Raw genomic sequence first — 23556 nt, 5'->3', positions numbered from 1 at the left:
CAAATCCCGTGCAGGAAAACAGCTTCGGAGATCTCCAGCGCCCCTCGGAGACCGGGCGGGGCGGGCGGGAGAGCCCCGACGCCGGACACCGCGGGGCTGGGAACCTGCTGGGAACAGCGGCATAGGCGAGACCCCGCCCCTGAGGAGCAGACCTTGCGGCGCGGGGGCGGGGCCCGGCTGCGGCGCGGTTGCCCAGGCGACCGTTGAGAGGCTCCGCCCCCCGCGCTGAGTCTCCGGCGCGAGGCTGTGCGCCGGGAGTGGGAACCTGGGCTTTGCGCGCTGCGCCAACGCGCGATGACCACGTGGAGTGTCCCGCGGAGGCCCTGCCGCGCATTCGGACTTCTGCTGCTGGTGATCTTGGGTTTCCTGGTGCTCCGCAGGTGAGGGACTCCCGCCCGCTGTCTGCCCGTCTGCAGACACCCCAACCCTCACACCTCGAGATCCTGCGCCCTCTCTAATCAGAGGGGGCAGCCCCTGGAGTGAGTTCGCGTTACCGCGACCCGCGAATTCCGAGTTTCCACCGGCAAAGTCCACCAGCCTTTTCTTTCTTGTCGCTCCCCAACATCCCGGCCTCCTGGAACTCTGGTTCTGCCTCAAGATTCAGCCCTCTTGGTGACACTGGGCGCTGCCCTCTTAATCCCCAGGCGTCTAAGCCCAAGAGCTTCCCCTCTCCTCCCCATCCGTGATGCCGGGCTCTCCGTTTCTCGTGGGTACTCCCAGTCCTCTGGGAAGGTCAGCAGAACTAGCCTTCAGATCCCTCTCATAAGCCCTCCCCCCCCATCACCAGCCTGTCTCTACTCCTTGGGAAATCCCTTCTACTGTTCTCCTGGTCCCCACAGTTCCTACCAACTCTGCTGGGGGGCTGGTCTGTTCAGCAGAGGCCAGAGTTCCAGTGCTCACAGCTGTGGGCGATCTAGTCCGCCCAGCACAGTCATGAGAACACCACGCCACGGGCCCTCCAAGATCCACCGCCCTGGATTTATTTGACCCTTTCTAGGATTGCTACGTCTTTGCCCTCCACTTTCCCACCAGTCACCAGTCACCAGCTCCCCTTACAAAATGTCTGTGGAAAGTCATTGCAATTAGTGGTAGAATGCTTTATCCAGTGCCTGTGTAGGGGCCCCAGCCCAGAATTTTTCTCATCTGTGTATTTATAGGATTCTACATCCCTGAACATATCTTTCAGGTCATGCTTGGCACTTTCCATATTCAAAACCACCGGTGTTGCTGGGAAAGCAGACCATCAGTAACAAATGCTTTGGCATCAAAAGTTAGTGTTGGAGAGGCTGGAGGCTGAGCCCTTGGAACTGGGGGCAGGCACTTCTTCCCTGTCACCCTTCTTAGTTTCTCTGAGCTTCCCCTGGGAGATAGAGGGAAGTTTTGATGGAGTTAAATATCGGAACGTTTTTGGCTGCCACAGCAACATATTCAGAAACTCTTTCCATTTATACCTTTTCAAGACTTAACATGTCTTCTTTGTTTTGGAGATAGTGAGAATATCCATATATTGTTTGTAGAAGAAAATAGTGCTCTTCTCATTCTGGGGCCCAGAAAACTTAAGAAGCATTTTGTTTCCCCAGTTGTTTTCAAGACTGTTTTTTTTTAACCCCAGTCTTGTCTATGATGTCTAATCCTTTCCTCTTTGAAGACTGGTCCTGGCTCTTGTAGGATACTCAGCTCTCCTCTTGGTGCAAGACTGATGCAAACCCCAGAAGAATTACTCAAAGCAGAGGCAACAGGAGCCTCTGGCATGCAGCAGGGTGTCAAGGAGCCCTAGAGAGAAAGGCTGGAGGTGTTCATGTAGCATGTGGTTTGCTCATTTTTGGAGGTTAAGGGTATAACAGTCTATGCAGGGTACCCAGACAAGTCATTATGAGGGCCACATGGAGGGGCTTGAGATGGACCAGGTAAGTACATCCTAATAGCCCGCAGGGAGATGTGCAGGAAGGAAGTTGGGTGTTTGTTGCTGTCTGGCAGGACTGAAGATGTGATGTCAGACAGCTGAGTGGCTGTGAAGCCTGAGCTTCTCACAGGTAAATTAACCATGTTCCTACTTGGAGGGGTGACCACAGTAGAAGTCAGTTGGGGGCTTGTGGAGTTGCCAGGAATGGTAGTGGAGAATAGCTGTGACAAATTCGTGGAAATGGTTTGATGTGCTTAGGACAGTCATTGATTTTCCTGCTATCTCTTCTTTCTCAGCAGGTAGGGAGAGGCCAGAGAAGCTCTGAACCAAGTTCAGGGCCATCTCTTAGGGTTCTTTAGAATATGTGTCTTTTGGGTATCGTTTTTATGATATCACCTTTGTGGGCATGTCCTGCCCAGTTCTTCCTGTCTGGCGTGGGCTGGCCACCAAGGATTATCTCTGGAAGCCAGAGGAGAACATACACACTGTCACATCCTCCTCTCGCTTTAACTCTAGCTTTGACCAGGTCATTAACTGAGTGGGAGGTGGGCCTCTCCCAGATGTGTTGGGAATGTGGTTGTGGCCGGTGGTATCTAGGTCATGTGGGATCTGACCACTCAGCTGGCAGCTTTGTGGAGCTGAGCTCTCAGGATCAGCTCTTTTTCTGTCCCTCAGAAGGCAGGTATTGGGCGGGGGGCAGCTTGGCTGCAGCTTTTCTTTTTCCCATGAATTTTACCTTGAGCTGGTTCATGGTCAATCAGAGCTGTTTGATTGTATCATATCCAAGAAATAGGAGGACCAAGATGACTTTTGAGGAAGATTTCAGCCTTCAGTTTCTTAGCTTGAACAATGGTCTTTAAAAAAAAATTGCCTTGCCCAGCCTGTGTGGCTCAGTGGTTGGGCGTCGATCCATGCACCAAGAGGTTGCCACTTCGATTCCTGGTCAGGGCACATCCCCAGGTTGTGGGCCTGATCCCCAGTGGGGGCATGCAAGAGGCAATCAATTGATGTTCTCTCTCATCGATGTTTCTATCTCTCTCCCTCTTCCTTCCTCTCTCTCAAATCGATAAAGGAAAAAAAAATTTTAAAAATAAAAAGCCCTGGCCAGTGGTTAGAGCATTGGGCTGTGGACCAGGGAGTCCCGAGTTTGGTTTCTGCTAAGGGCACATACCTTGGTTGCAGTTTGTCCCCAGCCCCGGTTGAGGTTGTGTGGGGTGGCGACAGCTTGATGTGTCTCTCTCACATCGATGTTTCTCTCTTTCTCTCCCTCCCGCTCTATCTCAAGATAAATGTAAAAATGTCCTCAGGTGAGGATAAAAAAATAAATAAATTACCTTTACTGCAATATAATTATGTGATAAACTGTATGTATAACATGTGCAGTGTGGTAATTTTTGAGATATATACCCATCTATAAATTATCAGCATAATTAAGATAGTGCAGATATCCATCAGCCCCCAAAATTTCCATGTGGCCCTTCGAATCTCTCCTATGCCTCTGCTCCCGACCCCCAAGCACACTGATCTGTTGCTTTCTACCTCTGTATATTAGTTGGAACTTTTGTTTGTTAATCCTCACTGGAGGATATTTTTCCATTGATTTTTTTTTTTTTTTTTTTTAGAGAAAGTGGAAGGGAGGGAAAAACAGGGAGAGAAAGAGAGAGAGAGAGAGAGAGAGAAACATCGATATCAGAAAGACACATTGATTGATTGCCTCCCGCATATGCCCCAACTGGGGCTGGAATTGAACCTGCAACCCAGGTATGTGCCATTGCCTGGGAATTGAACCCGCAACCCTTCAGTGTGTGGGCTGATGCTCACACCAGCCAGGGATTAGTTAGAACTTTTTATTGTTTTGTTTAGGCTTCTTTCACTCAGCATTTAATTTGAGGTTGGTGATGCATGAATTAGTGTGAACTGTGTCTGTGAGCCGGTTACCTCCTCCTTCCTCCTCTCACGCCGCGAGAATGCTTGCTTGATAGTGTCGAGGCAGGTTCCCACTCAGGACTGTTTCTTTAGCGTGAATGCATCACTGAGCAGTAATTGGATGAACTCTGCATCTTTCATACCAGGGATTTTAGCTGGCAAAGGTCAGGAGAGAGGAGAGCTGGCAGGTAGGCAGCCTGCTCCATGCCCCTTCAAGGGCCAGTCGCCTTCACTGAGCAGCCTCACTCGCGGCTGCTGCGCTGGCCGGACCTGGGCTCGAAGAGGAGAACCTGTCAAACCTCCTCCGTGAAGGTGTATAGCTTAGCAGCATGACCAGGTCACTTTGTTTGATCCAAAGCATGGCTAACACTGTCTTCCCAGGGTACATGGACAACTTGTGCCTCACTGACTGGGCTTCTGTGATGACAGTGATTTTATGAGCTTTGCTTGTTCCTGAACTCTAACTGGGCTTCAGGCTGAGTCATAGTTCCTGGAATGTTTGAACTCTGAATGCTGTCCCTTTCATCTTAGAGGAGGAAGTCTGCAGCATCTGGAGAGTATCTTTTTCAGCAAGTAGTCCTCTCTGACACTGGTGGAGAAGCATGGCCAGCTGGGCAGGGGCCCAGGCAGGGAGAGGTGGGGTGTCCAAGCCACCCTGGCTCTGGGAGTCTCAGGGCCACGTTAGCCAAGGACTGAAGGGAACCAGGTCATCTTGGAGCGGAACATGGGCATTATTGGTGTATTTGTGATTTTAGGGCCTGGGACACCCAGGACATTTGGGACAAAGACCTATAGCCTTCACAGCAGAAGTACCAGAAAGTCGGCCAAAGAATTCTCTCCACCCGAGGTCAAGGAAGTAGCAAGTGAAATAATCAGCAAGTGAAATGATTCAGAGTTCTGTTATATTGCCTTGAGTGCACTTCCGATGAAGATTCAGGAGATGCTGGAGCTTAGAGAATCTTTTTTAGAACATTTATTACCTGAAAAGGACTCTGGAGTGCAGCCCCCACCCCCTTACCCAACAGAGTTCTTTTGGTTTGGGGATATTTGCTGCTTCCTCTCCACTCAGACTTATCTTTTGCTTAAATCGATTGCTCGGGATATTAAAGGGCATATTGAAAAAGAGGTCCCATTACGAGGGGCCTTTCCTGGGATAGATGGGTAGGGGTATTTTTTTTTTTTTTTGTTCAGGTAGAGTGGGAGGGAGAGAGAGGAAGAGAGAGAGAGAGAGAGAAACATCGACGTGAAAGGGACACATCGAGTGGCTGCCACCCGCACGACCAACCAGGGCCGGAGACAAACTGCAACCGAAGCACGTGCCCTTAGCGGGAACCGAACCCGGGTCTCTCCGGACCGCAGGCCGACGCTCTAACCGCTGAGCCAAACTGGCCAGGGCGGTAGGGGTATTTTTAATGTTAGGTGATACGATTTCTGTACTCCACACCCAGCAGGACAGTGGGATTGTTCCTTTCAAGGACAAGGACACACGTATTTTTCCTGAAAAGTTGATTTTATGAGTAGGTAATATATGAAAAGGATGAATTATTCAAATAATACACAAGGGAAAACAAGCCCCCAACTCCTGGCCCCTAGACACCCTCTCCCGCCTACTTGAGGTGATACTGATAATGGTCTCTTTCAGGGGAATTCTGTGCCTGTACAAGAAGACAGCTGTATGTTATGTGACTGCATTTGTCTATTTGGCACATAATTTATTTAAACACCCCTTATTAATAGGCATCAATTTTTGTCCATCTTTTAGCTGCTGCAAATGAAGTTGCAATGAATATCTATTGGATATATTTCTATGTGAAGAATTGTTGACTGTGTGGGGATATTCATTTTAAATCTTGATAGACATTTAAAATAAATTGAAATAAGTGAGTAAAATAGCACGTCTATTTCTGTTGGGTCAGTGTGAAGGAAGTTGTGAGCTCTATTGTCTAAGGGGAAATTCTGTTTAGTCTGTATGTATGTAGATTCTTTGTGTCCTATAAGAACTAGCCCCTTTCTTATATATCTATGTAGATAAGTCCAATGTAGAGGATTTAAAAAAATATTTAACATATTTATGTTGTCCCCTCTTTCATGAAACAATTTCATTCTGGTTCCACAAGCATCTCCAAGATCAGAGTCTTGTTATCAGCAGAGCCCTTTGGGTTATCTAACAGACTTTTCATCTTTCTCTAGGGTGGAATACAACACTTTTTCTCTTTACGATGCTATCAATGGACAATTTTCCCAAAGTGTAAATAGAGTGTCACTTAGCATCAGAACACTTTCCACAGCTGTTATTTGGTTGGTTACTAATGACTTGGTATATTTTTACAACTGGGTCTCAAGGTTTTGGTCTACTAAATGCATATTCACATATAAACTTCCTATAGTATTTAGAAAATGTAGCCCTCTGAATTACCATCGTGCCCCTGGTCAGGTAGGCAGCCACCTGGCTTTACCTGCTGGAGCCTGAGTGCTGGTCCAGTTCCTGGCTTACCTAGAAGGCTTTCCAGCAGGGAGGACAGGGTGCTAGGGTCGCAGTAGTGCCCTGGACCTGAGTAATGCATCTGTGCACAATGAGTGTACTCAGTCTGGAATAGAAGGCCCAAGCCTTTGGAGATGTTAAAAGCCTCTCCCAGCCCTGGCCAGTTTGGCTCAGCGGTTAGAGCATTGGCCTGCGGTCCGGAGAGACCTGGGTTCGGTTCCCGCTAAGGGCATGTACCTCGGTTGAAGTTTGTCCCTGGCCCTGGTTGGTGGTGCGGGTGGCAGCCACTCGATGTGTCCCTTTCACATCGATGTTTCTCTCTCTCTCTTCCTCTCTCTCCCTCCCACTCTACCTGAACAAAAAATGGAAAAATGTCCTCGGGTGAGGATAAAAAAAAAGCCTCTCCCAGCAGAGCACTGGGCCCAGGCCAAGCAGCACATCCAAGAAGTTGGGCCAGGCATGGGGACTGAGTTCCATGTCCCTGGATCTGGAGTTCCTGTGGCTCAAGGGTTGATCCAAGTGGAACCTTTGTGGAGCAGAGGCGTAGAGGCACCGGCCTGGGCCAAAGAGTAGAACGTTCCTGTCTTCAGCTCTGACTCCCTGCTGCGGGCGGAGTGTAAGGGCTGTAGACAGGGAGACTGAAGTATCCCCTTGGGCAGTTCAGGGATGTCCAAGGACACCGGCCTTGTGGAAGCCTATAACCACATCAGAATCTCGAAAGAGTGATGACTAGGAATTTGTGTTTCAAGCCCAAGTGAGGAAATTTCCGTGTGTGATATCTTGTGGGCTGTTTAACATATCTTTCATCTCCTGGTCTCTGGCATGACCACTTGGATGAATGAAGAAGTTCGTGTTTCTTGGTGCTCTTCTTTAATATGATGCTTTGGACACAGACTGAGCTGAATCTTTGCTTACGGTGGCCCTAGCAGGTCACAGTGCCCCTGGATTTGTAAATGATTGTGTCAGAGTGGCAAGAACGTACACATTATGTATAGTGCCAAAATGACCGACCCTTGGGACCAGCAAGGACTTCTGTCCTGGGAACTGAAGGACTGTGCAGATTCCTCTCTCATCGGCCCCACTGGTGTGCACCTGGGGCCAGCCTAAAATTGAGCGATATTCCAGAAGTTGACGGCGCTGTCTCTGCTAGCTCAGGGGTGTGGACGCTGCCTGTCTGCATCTGGGCAGACTGTGCAGCGTGACAGGAGATTGCAGGAGGTGGCTGTGCTCTCAGATGCGGCTTCCCAGTCCCACTGCGACTCCAGTTACTCGTCAGTGTTTGCAGGATTTATAGGTGACACAGGAATGCCCTGGCAAGAGACACTTTGGCCTGCCCTGTCCTGATTAGCACACCTCATTCAAGGAGGTGACCGGCTCTGGCTCCCCTCCCACCCCAGCAGCCCTGGAAGCCCCTCTCTGAGAGCTGAGAATCAGTTCACCGGCCCGTCCCTCATGAAGGAGGCTGTAAGCTTGTCTGCTGCTCACTGGTCCTTCCATTCAAATGTGTCCACCCAGCATTTTTGACTGTGTCGTGATATCCAGCCTGGGTGGAGCCTGCCCTGACTCTTGGTCCTCATGATCCACTACAGTGATAAGTGTGACATGGAAAGAGCCTTTGTCCCTCTGCCCCTCCTCTCACCAGTCACTACCTGATGACAGTTCCTCAGCTTAGGGATCTCAGTGCCCAAGTCCTCTGCTTAATGTTTCCATTACAACCTGTGGTGTCACCAGCTTTCACTTGCCACAACGGATGGTAGAGGGAATGTAGAGGTCTGGTTACATTGTGTGAGGCCCCATCAGAGGTCCGGACAGGTGCGCCTCGTCCAGGTGCGCCTCGTCCAGGTGCGCCTCGTCCAGGTGCGCCTCGTCCAGGTGCGCCTCGTCCAGGTGCGCCTCCTCCAGGTGCGCCTCCTCCAGGGGCCTCTTCCAGGTGCGCCTCCTCCAGGGGCCTCATGAGGACTGGGAGCAGTTTGCTTCTAAGCAGAGCAAACCCGAGGGTTGGTCCCATCAGTGACCAGGGCCTGCTGTTCAGTTTATTCCGGGACTGAAAAGTTGCTTATTCTGCAATGAAGCAAAGATAAAAAGGCAACAGAGACTCCAGGAGAAAGTACGAATATGGGCTCCAGCGAGGAAGAAGACAGGCACCCCTGGTAGCATCAAGAAAAACTTCCTCATGAATGAATTACTCACTAGAAAAGCAAGTGGAAGAGTTAAAAAGCTCTCCCACAGGGTTTCGTTAGCTCCTTGGTAAGGAGTCGAATTGACCTGATTTAACCGCACAGTTTATATTTTCTTTATTTTACTATTACTGAGTTAATTACTCAGGAAATGATGACGGTTATTATTAACATGATCATTAGTACTAGTGATCATTCTCAGTATTAATAGTCATTTGCATGGTGCTTTGTTTTTATAAAGCTCTAATGTGTATCATCTCATTTTCTCACAGTGAATTCCTTGCAAAATCCAACATTTATTATCCTCATTTTCTCAGTAAATTTTGTTAATGGTAACCTACAGAAACATTTCAGAAAGGAAACAGTTGAAGTCTCCAGAATTGGGATTTTCTTTTCTTTTTTTAATCCTCACCCAAAGATATGTTTTTATTTTGATTTTAGAGAGAGGAAGGGGGAGAGAGAAACATCGATTGGTTGCCTCCCATATGCACCCCAACAGATCAAACCCAAAACCTAGGTATGTGCCCTGACTGGGATTCAAACCCACAACCTTTTTGGTGTATGGGATGATGCTCCAGCCAACTGAGCCACCCAGCCAGGGCCAGAATTTGGAATTTGATGACAGCTAGCTTTTGCAGTGTTAATTTCATGCTGCTTAATAAGCAATGAGAGGCCCTGGCCGGTTTGGCTCAGCGGTTAGAGCGTCGGCCTGTGGTCCTGAGAGACCCGGGTTCGGTTCCCGCTAGGGGCACGTACCTCAGTTGCAGTTTGTCCCCGGCCCTGGTCGGTCGTGTGGGTGGCAGCCACTCGATGTGTCCCTTCACATCGATGTTTCTCTCTCTCTCTTCCTCTCTCTCCCTCCGCTCTATCTGAACAAAAAATGGAAAAATGTCCTCGGGTGAGGATAAAAAAAAAAAGCAATGAGAGGAAATATTTTTTAAATCTAGAAAATGACAGGATATAAAGACACTAGCAAAGAGAAGGTCTATCCAGGAAGATCTATTTTTCACATATCAAAGGAGAAGATACAGATTGGTGCTTCTCAAGCTTTAACCTTGTGGTCTGGTTAAAATGCAGATTCTCATTCAGTAAGTCTTAGGTAAGGCCTGAGTTTCTGCATTTGTAACAAGTTCCAGATAACCTGGAGTTATAAAGCTAGATGGAAGTTTCCTGATGATTACCCAGTAGGGGACAAATTAAGAAGTGTGTGCTCATGTACCACAGCTTTTTTATCTACTCATCTACTGATGGACACTTGGGCTGTTTCCAGATCCTAGCAATTGTAAATAGTGCTGCTATGAACATGGGGGCACATATATTCTTTCTGGTTGTTGTTTCAGGCTTCTTAGGGTATATTCCTAGAAGTGAGATCACTGAGTCAAATGGAAGTTCACTTTTTAATTTTTTGAGGTAATACCTTATTGTTTTCCATAGTGGCTGCACCAGTCTGCATTCCCACCAGCAGTGTACTAGAGTCCCCTTTTCTCCACACCCTCACCAATACTTGTTTGATGATTTGTTGATGGCAGCCATTCTGACAGGTGTGAGGTGATATCTTATTGCTGTTTTAGTTTGTATCTCTCTGATGATTAGTGACATTGAACATTTCTTCATGTACACAATGGAGTAATATGCAGCTGTAAGAAAGAAAGATCTTTTATCCTTTGAGATGGCATGGAAGGACCTGGAGAGTATTATGCTAAGCGAAACAAGCCAAGCAGAGAAAAACAAATATCACATGATCTCACTTAATTGTGGAATATAATGAACTAAACAAACTGATGAACAAAATTGACGCAGAGACATACAGGTGGGGTACAGACTGACAAGCCTCAGAGGAGGAGGGGTTAGGGGGGAAGAGATAAACCACAGAACTTATATGCATGTGTGCATGACCAATGGACATAGACAACAAAGCTGGGGATGGGGCGGGGGATGGGGATGGGGAGGAGGGTGTCAATGGGGGAAAAAGGACAAACGTGTAATAAAAACAAATTAATAATTAAAAAAGAAGTATGTGCTACCAGCAGGGACTCTATTGGAATGAGGGAGTCACAGAGCCCCTTCCTGCCTACACCACTGCCCCTGCGGGCGGGGAGGGGAGCCGCCCTCAGCAGAGTCCCACTGCTCCTACATCGCAGCCTGAAACACAAGTTAAGGTCCCTGATGTGAGCTTGCTCCCTAGTTAGAGGAATGATTGCTAAATTGTATTCTCTCTGTTTTTAAAAACAATGAGAGGGAGAGAGGGAGGGAAGAAGGGAGGGACAGAGGTGGGGGGAGTATTTTCACCACCAGACATCAACACGTCTCTATTTTAAAGAAAAGAATCTACCCATCCGGTTCTTTCTCGCCTGGGGCGAGCCTGGGAGGTGGGCGGTGAGCCTGGAGAGTCTGTGAAGCCTGGTGAGCACATGAAGCATGACGGCGGAGTGTGTGCTTCGGAGCAGTTATGGTCAAAACCGAGGAAGACAAACTCCCTGGGCGTGAGGTGTGGGACAGCTGGAGTAGCCAGGAGCTTGTAGCCAAAGGAGAAAGCCAGGTGGGAAGAGCCAGAACAGAGACAGTGGCTGTGGGCATGAGGCCTCCTTTTTGTATCCAGGGTTTGTGCTCTATGGCAGGCTCTCCTCTAAAGGGCCAGACAGAAACGTTTGCAGCTTTGCAGACCATAGTCTCTGTCGCAGCAACTTCACTGTGCCCAAAGCAGCCACAGATAGTAGGCAAACGAGTGGGCATGGTAGGTGCCAATAAAACTACTTATGGACACTGAAATGTAAAGTTCATATAGTTTTTGTGTGTGTCCCCAGATATCTTTCTTTTGATTTGTTTTCCAACCCCTTAAAATGTGCGATCCATTCTTAGCCTGCAGACAGCTCGAAGACAGGAGGCAGGTGGCCTTGTCCACAGCTGGAGTTTGCAGGCCTCTGGCTCAGGGGCTGGCTGTCTGATAGGACCCCAGTGAACAGATTTTTCATTGTAAGATTTTAGAAATTGTAGTAAGATTGCTTGGCACAAAGTCTAGTACATCAGATATAATTAGATGCTAAAGTAAGTGGGAAAGCATGGGAAGATTGGGATTATTCTATAACAGGAATTTGAGCCTCCCCCACCCCGCCAGGTTACTTTCTCTCATGTGCATAGCACGCTGAAATACATTTATTTCCAATAGCGACAAGACTCTTACAGCACATCAGAGTATTGTATTTATATCAGGCCCTCACAGCAGCCTTTGTGAGCACCTGGGACCGGCGTTGCCCAGTTCTACTGAGGAAGCAGCTCACCAGCCCGAGGTGACTGAGCTCCTGAGGGCGGGGTCAGGATCCTTGACCCAGTCTTCCTTCTGCACATACTGTGTTCCTAGGAGTGACCCCCATAAGTGGTCCCCCTTCCAGGGGTGGTCCCTTGGAAGAATTGTGTTCTGAAATATCATGTATAAGTCACTTGGAACATGAAACTTTTCTCTTTAGAGAAAGAAAACAGTGATGCGGTCCCCATGTTACCCTCAAACTACCATCTTAGCTGTACTCCGGCAACTGGAGCATGAGGCTGGGTCCTGGGGGTTGTGAGAGGTGAGGAGTGAGTGGAAATAATTCTCTTTGTCCACGAGTGGCCACAGACAAAATCCGCACGTGGTCAGCGATGTCCTGGCACATTCTGCCTTCTTGGCGGCTCCTCCCCTGTCTCTGGCCATCCAGGTTTTCCCAAACTTGCCCCGTCCATCCTGTGAAACTCTTCCTGGGCTGGGAGCTCTCATCCCTGTCTATTAGGATCTCTGGAGGAGCTGGTAAAAACACAAATACCTGGGCCTCACCTGCGGAGACAGTCAGTGGGCTGAGGTGGGGGCTGAGCGTTGGTTAGTTTTAAAAGTTTCCCAGTGTTTCAATGCTGTGACCATTGAGAACCATTGTGGCTAAACCCAAACCGACTTGTAGCGTGGCTGACTCCAACGAAGCGTTAGGAAGGCTGCTGATGAGTGATTCACGTGGTCCTGGTCCCCCACGTGTCCCGTAGGCATTTGGTTCTTCAGCCTGGTGAGCTGATCTGCTCCCCGTGGACCGAGCTCGGCACAGACCAGCAGCAGGCGGTGTGTGCTGAGCGCCCCCAGGCCCACTGCCCGAGCTGGGCTGGGGTATGTGACCCACACCTTCTCACCGGTCCGCTGGTGTCCCATGAGTACACGTGCTTTCATTCCCTGTGCTTATGCCCCAGTTCCCGCTGCCTTCGTATTCCCTGCCTTCAAGAGCCACGAGAATGGCATGTTCTGTATAGTCTTCTCTGACTCCACCTGGATCACGCAGAGATTTCTCCACTCACCAGCTGCCTGCCTGTGCCCACGATTGTCCTCTGCCTCACTGCCTCGTCTGTGGGCCCTGCGCAACGGAAATGTGGAACCTTGGTTAAAAATTATCAAGAATTTTAGGATTGAGATAGCAAATTGTATGAAACCGTGGTAGGATCCTTTCCTTAAAATTTTAAAGGCGTACAATGTGTCACTTGGGTAAATTTGTATGTTGCAATGATGGCCATTGTAATTGTGTTTATTACATTAGATAATGCTAGTACAATATTGTCTGTGTTCATTATGCCGTGCCTTCGATCTGATGGCTTCTTTACCGCCTGGGCAAGGGGCCTTCTGAGTGTGGGGCCCTGAGCGGCTGTGGGCTCACAGGCTCATGGAGCTGCCCTGGTCACATCTTTGCAGTACACTCGTGACACCAAGTGCTAACCGAGTGTGCGGGGAGGTGGAGGAGACGGTCAGAACTCCTCAGAGGGACCATAGCGTGTGGCTTGGAGGAACTTGGGTGGGCTGGGAGTCAGCTTCCTGAGGAGCACGAACAGGTCACCATGGGTTTCCACTAAATGCCGTTAAAAAGGGCGGTGCTCTGGCTGCTTCGAGTGCAGAGGGTCCGTGTCTGTGCTCAGCGCTGAAGCACTTGGCACCGTAGGCAGAGGAGAAGCTGGCTGCTGTGTGGGAAGTGGCGCAGCAGGCGGACAGTGCTGGTGGCAGAGATGGGGAGAGCAGGACCAACGCACAGCCAGGAGCACACTGGGACCGTCAGCCATAGGGTGTGACATGCCCTGTCCCCCGTGACAGTGCTGTTGGTCCACTTGCCAGGCGAAGCTTTGTGAGGGAGCTGCCCCTCGGAAGGGCACAGAAAGTTGTTGAATCCAGAATTATGATTGCCGCTCTCAGCCCGCTCTTGGTTCACACGTCTGTTTCTTGTAGGAGACAGCGGTCCCCAGTCAGTGTGTATCAATACTGATGGAATGGATTAAACTGGGCCTTAAGCCAGACACATGTCCTAGTAGTGCCGTCTTAGCCAGTTACAAAATAAATAGACGAGAAGCAGTTTAGGGAGCTTTTAAAAAAATCTTTATTGTTGAGAGTATTACAGATGTCCCCCAGAACCCTGGGCAAGATGCCCTCCGGTGCCAGGAACTGCAGTGAGAAGTGGGTGCAGAAATGGCACCGATGAAAATATGCTTTTGCATCAGATGCTCCCGGTGGTTTTCTGTCTCCAAGTTTCCTAATGTCCTGGCTGGAAACCCTGGCCCCCCACCCCCACTCTCTTGCGAGCACTGAGTTGCGGGGCTCCCCTTGGCCACCCCAAAAGATGTCACGAGGTGCTTTTTCAGTGATTAAAACTTTCAACAGTCTCCCCAGGTGGCTTTCTATCATGCCATCTCTTGGCCAACACAACACTTGATCTTGAGATAATAATTGAGACCTGGAAATGTGGTTAGTGAATAGATGCTCTTTCTAACCCAGATACCTCTCTACAGGTATGTGCACCTTGAGCCTGGCAGCTGTGACCATGAGGTAGCTCAGAGGTACAATTTGAAGAAGTTGCTGCTTTGGTGTTTAGTCAGATGGCTTAGGAGACCTGCCCCTGGGTCCCCCCAAGTCTTGGACCCGAAGGCAGCCTCTCAGCCCCCTAGCACCCCCTTCCCGTGCACTGTGTGCCCACCTTGCCCTGTCCTGTTAGCGCCTCTCCACGCCTCGTGTTCTGTGTGCCTCGTCCTGAGTGCAGTCCCCGCCTGCTCTGGCCTCGCCGCCGGGCCAGCCGTCCGCGGTGCTGAGGAAAGCCTGCTTCCCAGGCCGGGCTCAGGCGGAGGGTGCAGCCTTTCCTGGACGCCCTGGAAGCAGGCCCTCCTTAGGGAGAGCCGCTGGGCCTGCGGGGCGGAGAGGGGCCTGTGTCTTTGTGCTGCTCACCTGGAAGGCCAGCTCAGCTGCCGCCTGCCTCTCCTGTCCTAGGCTGGACTGGCGCGGTCTCATCTCTCCCTGGCTAAGGCAGAGGCAGTCCGGGCTGCACACCAAGGACCAGAACTTTATGCTGGAGGACTCCACCTTCTGGATCTTCGGGGGCTCCGTGCATTATTTCCGTGTGCCCAGGGCGTACTGGAAGGACCGCTTGCTGAAGATGAAAGCCTGTGGCTTGAACACCCTGACCACGTGAGTGCTGCCCTGCCCCACCACCAAGCCTTGTCCTCCAGGGGCTCCCCGAGCCTGTCTCTAGGCTTCTCCGTGGGAGCCCCGCCTGGTGCCAGGGTGGGTGAGCCCTGGCAGACCCTAAGGCTGAGCAGCTCTGACAGGAACAGTCTCCCTCCTTCCCAGTCCCTGCGGCTCCCCTTCGTGGGGGTGAGAGGGATGTGGAGATGGGGTCTGGGCACAGAGTCCGCGGTGTGCAGAGGAGGAGAGTATCGATGGAGGAGGAGATGGAGCGCTCACTAAGTCATTTTTTGAACGAGCATTTCACCCCCAACTTGTACAGCAGAGGGGGGCCGTCCTCAAAGCGGCTGCCGGGGAAGCTGTGAGCAGCTTTGGTCCGGTTCCGCACCGCCTCGGGGCGCTGTGGCTGCCTCCAGCTCCCGCACAGTGGCTGGGACCCCGCAGGCCCCGAAACGATGAGTGTGTGAATTAGTGAGAAGATAGTCTCCGCTGTGAACAAATTTTGATCTTTTCGTGGATTTATTTTTCAAAATGGCCAACAGATACTTGGAACCAAGTCTAGGAGATAAAGTGGGTTATCAGGCTGCATTCTATTTTCAGGCAAAAATGTGATTACAAATCAAGAACGTGGATTTTCTTGGGCGGTTTACGAACTGGCTTTGAAGGCAATTTCTAAAAAGAATGACAGGAATATTCTGAGCTATGACAGCATCGTGGAAACCAACGTGTGTGATTTTCCAGAATCCTTAAAAGGGTCATTTGTTTGCAGGTGTCAGTTCTGGTCCCGGGGTACATCCACACCCTGCAGGGCTCCTGCAGCTTGTAGGGGTGTTACAGGACAACCATTTTGCCTTTCGGAGCAGGATAACCTAACTTCTTAAGCACGGGACTCGGGCCTGAATCGGAAGCGGAGGCGAGCGAGCCTCCCTGTGCGTGTCTGCAGCCGGAGAGGGCGCCTCGGAAGCCATGGGGGGGGGGTCCTGGTGAAGAGTCGTTGCTGTCACCACCTTATGTCACTCATGACTGCCCCCTAGTCTGGCCCCTTACAGATCTTACTTCATTTCCTCCTCTTCTCTTTGGAGTTACAGAATTTGGAGTTCGATGCTTAAGTAAAAAACAGAACTGATGATTAAGGTGTTCTCTTATTCTACTTTGAACTTCTTTTCCTGTGAAGTTACCTCTTTTTCTCCAGTGAGGAGAGAGAGGGAAGGAGGGCAGGAAGAGGGGGAGCAAAGCCCACGCTGCCCTGTGGTGGTGTCTTACGCTTCACCCACATCTTCACATGTTGTTGGCCTTCTCTCCCTCCCCGAAGGTGGTCAGGTCCCCGTCCCCTGGGACTGGCCCTGGGTTCTCTAAGGCCCAGGCATCTCTTCACTTAGTTCCTGGTTTCAGTCCTGACCGCACTAGGACAGTATAGCCAGGAAATACGTCTTCAACCATCACGGGGTTAGGGACACGACGGTGATCTGGGCGATGGAGGGGGGTGAATGGAACGGTCATGCCTGTAATCTTTCCTGTCACAGCTACGTGCCATGGAACCTCCACGAGCCACAAAGAGGCACATTCGACTTCTCCGGGAACCTGGATCTGGAGTACGTGCTGCTGCTGCTGCTTCTGTGACCAGCCTGGGCCTGGGCGGCAGGAGGGGCCGGCGGGGGTTGACTAGGGACCGTCCTGGCATCTCAGCTCTGCTTGGAGAACCAGAGGGAGACCGGGGGACAGGTCTGCCCAGGACCAGATGCCTTCCAGCTGTGAACCTGTGACTCCCAGGTGTCCAGGCTGCCTCCTCTGAGCCCCACCCTCCTCAGGGCCCAGAGGAGCCTGGTCCCGGGTCAGCCTGCTCTGCAGTGGGGTCCAGCCACCCATGCTGGGACAGGGGTTGCCCCTGGAGGGTAGCAAGGCTGTTGAGGTCGGGTTTATTGTTAGGACCCCAGTCCCCTGTGTGACACCCTTCTTCCTCATGACCCAGTGGGCTGTGCAGATGGGCCTAGGTTGGGAGCTGGTGAGAACCCAGCTGCCAGGGCCTCAGGCCTATGACCTCAGGTATAGGATTACCTGCTCTGCTGGGGGGAGGGGCTCGGCCTTCCCTTCCCTCACCCTGTGTCTGAGAGGAGGGAGGATGAGGATCTGGGGAGTCCTGCCACCTGCCATGTGCGCCGGGCTTGTCCACCCTGCGCTGGGAGGTCCTGAGAGTTGCTGACACTATCTTCCTAGGGCCTTTGTCCTGCTGGCCGCGGAGACGGGGCTGTGGGTGATTCTGCGTCCAGGCCCCTACATCTGCAGCGAGATCGACCTCGGGGGCTTGCCCAGGTGAGCGGGACTGCGAGGGCCGCTGGCCACAGCTGGACTTGTCCTGTGTGCTTCTGTAAAATGCGAGTCACAAACGTAGGTTTAATTTTGCTTTTAAAGTATTTTGTTTCCATTTTGTACTGAAGTTCCTTTTCAGAAAAAGTAGCACCCAAAGGGGGTTATTCTAAATGTTTTCACCTTGTTGTCCTTGTCTAATTCCATGTGGGTTTGAGTGGCAGCACAGCAGGGGGCCGGCAGGCCCCAGGCCGCTCACCTCACCAGGGCTCTGCTGTCAGCGGGGCCTCGGGCAGGCCATTTGTCTGCTCTGGACCTCACTCTCCTGTGTGCAAAACAGGAAAAAGCACACTTGCCTGCCTATCTCTTCTGGATGTTACCAGCATTCGGTTTTTAAAGCCCAAAGTATAAGAGGAACAAATGACTGCATTTGTCGTATCTCTTATCTTTGAAGTTTAGGCCCTAATGAGTTGTGGGGTGTGTGGTCTCCACGGAGAATCACCGGCACCACGTTCATTCCTCATCCTCATCGTTAGTGCCTGATGCTCAGAAAAGACACTTTTGCCCATAGGGGTAATGTTTCCATCCTCACTGCTGCCTGGATGGTTGGGTGTGCCCCCCTTCCCCCCCCGCCCCAGGTGGGCTGATCCTCTTTGCCAGGCTGTCTCCTAAGGGACTGGCTTCTCCCCACTGTGCAACCACAGGCCTCCCCCTTGTTTTTGTTTGTTTCCATCTCGTTTCCATGCTGCCCAGCCCTGCCCCAGGGGCACAGGCACTGCCCCCCCTTCCCAGTCTCTGTCACCGCCCAGAATCGCCTCTCGCTGTGCCATTCAGCGTGGCAAGAGCACAGCCAGAGTGGCTTCTTCCCCCACACCCGGGGATTGGAATCTGTGTGTCAGGAGGAGGACAGGATTGGAGTCCCCCGGAGCTCAGAGGCAGCGAGGGCCTCCTTATGCAGCCCCTGTCCGTTCAGGCCTTGGCCTTGGAGCGATGGGCACATGGTGGGCCCCGGGAGGTGGGCGAGCGCCCGTGGGGAAGCGAAGCTGGACCTGTTCCGTGTGAGGTGGAAAGTGGGGGTGTCAGGCTGGAGGAGACCGCTCTCCCTCATCCCTTTTGATCTCACCTAAACTGATCCTTTCTGACCCCGTTCCAGACTTCTAAATCAGGACCTTTCTAAGGGCCTCTTGTCAGAAAATATGTGGTTTCTCAGAATTTCAAGTGAGATGGGAAAATACCTTGACTCCAGCTCTGGAAATGACGCTCCCTGCTCCCGGGGGAGTGGGGATCAGGACAGACAGGTTGTCGGAGGAATTAACCTGCTTACCCGCTCCTGCCTGAGCTGAGCTCTCCAAGCTGGTGCAGATGAGCTGGGTCAGCAGGACTGCAGCTGCACAGGAGAGGGGTGACCGCCTTCGCACAGCCTGTTGCGGCTGGTTTTCTGGTGAGGCTGGAGGCTGCCTGTGTGTGCTTCTCCAGTCCCACCCGCACGCCTCGGGCTTCAGCTTTCTGATGATTGTGGAGGAAATGCTGGAAAACTGGGCCTTGCGTCCAATGAAGAGCTTTTCTCACCCTGACTGGCAGCCAGACAGACCTATAGCCATGAAGCTGCACATAAATTGCCACCAGGCTAGTGTCCTCTCTGGGAGGCAGGGCTGGGCTGGGCTGGGCCGCATCCCTGGGTTGGGGGAAGGAGTGGGGTGGGGGCGTCTCCCTCCAGCCTCATTCCTGAGCACTCCGAAGCGGCTTCCTTTTCACTCCCCCATCACTGCCCAGTGCCACCCACAAACAGTGGAACTAATTCCCACCACCCCCCTTTTTTTCAAGCTGGTTACTCCAAGACTCTGGCATGAGGCTGAGAACAACTTACAAGGGCTTCATCGAAGCAGTGGACCTTTATTTTGACCACCTGATGTCCAGGGTGGTGCCCCTCCAGGTAAAAGCAAGCCAGACTCGGCTTTGATCTTCACCTGTCTTCCTACAGGTAGTAAATCGTCCTAGGTGAGGTCTCAGAGTAAGGGGCTCACAGTTCCTTTCAACACAGGAACATTCCTTCTGCTGCCAGAGACCTGTCATTAAAGGGACTTGCAGTGGTTGTCCTTCTAGAGGTGTCTGTTTCAGCGTTAGGGGTGTGGGCTCCCACGGCTCCGGGCAGCCAGAGCTGCCTTGTCACTGGCAAACCTGTCGTGTCCAGCAGCGTGCGGCTCGGTTCTGCGTCCGGAGGAGCCTGTGTGCATAGGCCCTTGCCTGTAAGACAGTGGGACTTTTTGTCATTGTAAAATTGCAGTTGATGACTTTTCAAGGTATGTCCTGCTGCTGCCAAACAGGTGCCACGTGGTACACATTTATTATTCGAAACATACGTGTTAAAATGATTTGGGGGAGAAAGGGTGTTACCATTACGTGTGATAATGGAAGCAGTAAGAGACCAGGACTAGGAATGATTAACTCGATGGCTTATTGAAAACAAGAAGAGTGACACTGATTCGCGCATCCACAAATAATCAGTACATCAATAAAAAATTAGCATGTCATCAATAAAAATGGCTCTCAAGTCAATGGTGTGGAATAAACAGCACATGTCGATCAAAGGAGCTGTTTGATCATTGGGCAAATAAAACACAGGAACCCAGTTAAATTTGAACTTTAGATAAACAGGGAATAGTGTTTTTGTTTTTTGTTTTAGTATGACTATATCCCAAATACTGCATGGGAAACACTGACATTAAAAACATTCAGTCCTGCCTGGCTGGTGTGGTGCCAGGAAGTTGCCAGTTCGATTCCTGGTCAGGGCATGTGCCTGGGGATGTGCAGGAGGCAGCCAATCGATGTTTCTCTCTCCCTCTCCCTCTCCCTTTTTAAAAAGAAAAAACATATTAAAAAAAAAAAAAAAAAGTCAGCCCTGGCCGGGTGACGTGATTGGAGCATTGTCCTGTACAACAGAAGGCTGCGGGTTTGATTCCCAGTTAGGACACATACCTAGGTTTGGGTTCCATTCCTGTTGGGGTGGGCATGGTAGGCAACGGGTTGATGTTTCGCTCTAACATCTTTCTCTCCCCTTCTAAAATCAATAAAAACATGTCCTTGGGTAAGGACTAAAAAAACCCACTCATTGTTCATATAAAAGATTATTGTAAATGCAAGTACCATTGGCCCTTGTTGATCACGGTGAAATCAGGTCCAGACTCTACAGAATAAATGAATTTCTGAGAAATAGGATTTGTATTTACACAGCCGTCCCCGCCACTGTGTGCTTCGACGTGCGCGGCTTCACGCTGTCGCAGTTTTTTAAATATAGTATAGTGTTTGAAATAGTATAGTATTTGGCCCTGGCCAGTTTTGCTCAGCGGTTAGAGCGTCGGCCTGCAGTCCGGAGAGACCCGGGTTCGGTTCCCGCTAAGGGCACGTACTTCGGCTGCAGTTTGTCCCCGGCCCTGGTTGGTCGTGCGGGTGGCAGCCACTCGATGTGTCCCTTCACGTCGATGTCTCTCTCTCTCTCTCTCTCCCTCCCTTCCTCTCTCTCCCTCCCACTCTATCTGTACAAAAAATGGAAAAATATCCTTGGGTGAGGATAAAAAAAAAAAAAAAAAGAAATAGTATAGTATTTGAAATAGTATCGTATTTGAAATAGTATAGTATTTGAAATAGTATCATATTTGAAATAGTATAGTATTTGAAACGTCGAAGCGCGGGTGGCGGGGGCGGCCGTGTGACTGGGTGCCTTGTATTTTCATTTACGAAACCTGGCAGTCCTAATCACGGAAGAAGCCAGGACATCATCAGCCTAGATCTTTGCAAGGAAGACGGGATTACTGAGATGATCCACACGTTGGGTGGTGGAGGGAAGGGGTGGGGGTGATAGGGAAGGTCATGCCAGAAATATGGCTCAGAAGCATTCTTTTTTTTTTTTTTTCAGCCTCATCGGAGGATATTTTTTCCCCCATTTATCTTTAGATAGAGTGGAAGGGAGGGAGAGGGCGGGGGAGAGAGAGAAACATCGATGTGAGAGGGACACATTGACTGGTTGCTTCCCGCACAACCCCAACCAGGGCTGGGGACGAACTGCAACCGAGGTACGTGCCCTTGGCCAGAATCGAACCCTTGACTCTTTGGTCTGCGGGCCGACGCTCTAATTGCTGAGCCAAACTGGCCAGGGCTCAGAAGTATTCTTACATATGGAACTGGCATATTTAACCTATTTAAAAAATTTTTTTTTCTGAGTATAACATAATTATTATTTATTTTCACTGTGGTAAAATATAATATAAAATTTACCATTCTCACCATTTTTAAGTGTACAGTTCAGTGGCATTAAGTACATTCACATTATTGTGCAAACACCACCGCCATTTATTTCCAGAACTTCTCATCTTCCCAAGCTGAAACTGTCCCCATTAAGCACAGCTCTGTCCCCTCTCCTTGGGCCCTGGCCACCACCATTTTACTTTGTGTCTCTATGAATTTGACTACCCTAGGGACCTCATAAGTGGAATCATGCAGTTTTTGTTCTTTTGTGACTGGCTGCTTTTACTTAGCACCGTGTCAGGGTTTATCTGTGTTGTTGCAGGTGTCAGAATTCCCTTTTTTAAAAAAAGGCTATTTTCCATTGTACATATACACCACATTTTGTTCACCCGGCCATTCTCGAATGGATATTTAGGTTGCTTTTGCCTGTTGTGAATAATGCCGCTATGAACGTTGGTGTGCAGACATCTGTTCCAGTGCGTCTCCACTGCTTTTGGACATGTACGCAGAAGCGGTATTCCCGGATTACGTGGGTGACGTAGTGCGTGGTCAGGTTCCCAGGGACCTGCCGTGTGCCTTCCACAGCGGCGTGTTTTCTCTTCCCGGGGCAATCGGCTTTTTGATAAAAGTCATTTTAGTGGATCTAAGGCGGTATCTCATTATAGTTTTGATGTGAATTCTCTAATGATTAGTGATGTGGACTATTTTTTCATGTGTTTACTGGCCACTTATATATATATTTTTAGAAAAATATCTATTCAAATTATTTGCCCATTTATTTTATTTTTTAAAATTTATTATGATTTTTTAATCCTCACCCAAGGATTTTTTTTTCATTTATCTTCAGATAAAGTGGGAGGGAGGGAGAGAGAGGAGGAGAGAGAGAAAGAGGAAGAGAGAGAGAAACATCAATGTGAGAGGGACACATTGACTTGTTGCCTCCTGCACGACCCCGACCAGGGCTGGGGACCGAACTGCAACCGAGGTACATGCCCTTGACTAGAATCAAACCTGTGACTCTTTGGTCCACAGGCCGACGCTCTAACCGCTAAGCCAGACCGGCCAGGGTGCCCATTTATTTTATTAAGATATTTTTATTTTTATTGATTTGAGAGAGAGAGAGAGAGAGAGATTTGTTGTTTCACTTATTTATGCATTCATTGGTTGATTCTTTTTTTTCCCTATCACCATCTATCCCCCCATACCCTCCATCCAACTTTCTGCACCCATCCTCCTCACCCCCACAATCACCACACTTTTGTCTGTGTCCATTAGTTCCTTCCTTCTCTTTTTTTTTTTTATTTTTTGCTAAATTCCTCCACTCTCCCCCTGTCCCCCAAGTTGTTAGCCTGCTCTCTATCTATAAGTCTGTTTCCATTTTGCTTGTTAGTGCGGTTCATTTATTAGATTCCACATATGAGTGAAATCATATGGTACTTGTCTTTCTCTGACTGGCTTATTTGACTTAGTATAGTTCTCCAGGTCTGTCCATGCTGTTGCAAAGAGTAAAAATTTTTTTTGAATGGCTGAGTAGTATTTCATTGTGTAAATGTAGCATAACTGATTTATCCATTCATCTACTGATGGACACTTGGGCTGCTTCCAAATCTTGGCTATTGTAAATAATGGTGCCATAAACATAGGGGTGCATATATTCTTTCGAATTACTGTTTCAGGTTTCTTTGGATAAGTTCCTAGAAGTGGACTCGCTGGGTCCTAAGGCAGTTACATTTTAAATTTTTTCAGGTATCTCCATACTGCTTTCCATAGTGGTTGCACCAGTCTGCATTCCTGCCAGCAGTGCATGAGGGCTCCCGTTCTGCACATCCTCGACAACACTTGTCTTTTATTGATTCATTGATGGTAGCTATTCTGAAGTGTAAGGTAGATCTCATTGTGGTTTTAATTAGCATTTCTCTGATGATTAGTGATGTTGAGCATCATTTCATGAGTCAATTGGTCATCTCTATGTTCTCTTTGGAGAAGTGTTTAATCAGGTCCTTTGTACATATTTTAATTGGATAGTTTGCTTTTTTTGTTTGTTTAGTTTTATGAGTTCTTTATAAATTTTGGA

The 23556-nt window shown here is 49.7% G+C and overlaps 1 protein-coding gene across 3 annotated transcripts in view; it reads left to right on the top strand.

Moving 5' to 3' along the window:
- The first annotated feature begins 271 nt into the window (after window positions 1-271).
- Window positions 272-23556, top strand: part of GLB1L2 (galactosidase beta 1 like 2) — a 49753-nt gene continuing 26468 nt past the window's right edge. Inside the window, exons 1-5 of one of the 3 annotated variants that reach the window (XM_036277081.1) lie at window positions 272-380; window positions 14742-14939; window positions 16460-16528; window positions 17151-17246; window positions 19065-19173. In XM_036277081.1, coding sequence (XP_036132974.1) covers window positions 295-380; window positions 14742-14939; window positions 16460-16528; window positions 17151-17246; window positions 19065-19173 — 558 coding nt within the window. In that variant the 5' untranslated portion in view covers window positions 272-294. Of the gene's footprint in view, window positions 381-14105; window positions 14318-14741; window positions 14940-15158; window positions 16529-17150; window positions 17247-19064; window positions 19174-23556 lie in introns of those variants that run through there. The other 2 variants (XM_036277080.1, XM_036277079.1) reach the window with 2 other exon arrangements.

The sequence above is a fragment of the Molossus molossus genome, unplaced genomic scaffold (genome assembly GCF_014108415.1).
Source record: "Molossus molossus isolate mMolMol1 unplaced genomic scaffold, mMolMol1.p scaffold_m16_p_22, whole genome shotgun sequence".
Lineage (NCBI taxonomy): Eukaryota > Metazoa > Chordata > Mammalia > Chiroptera > Molossidae > Molossus > Molossus molossus.
The sequence above is the reverse complement of the archived record's forward strand: the minus strand, read 5'-3'. Positions and strand labels throughout refer to the sequence as shown.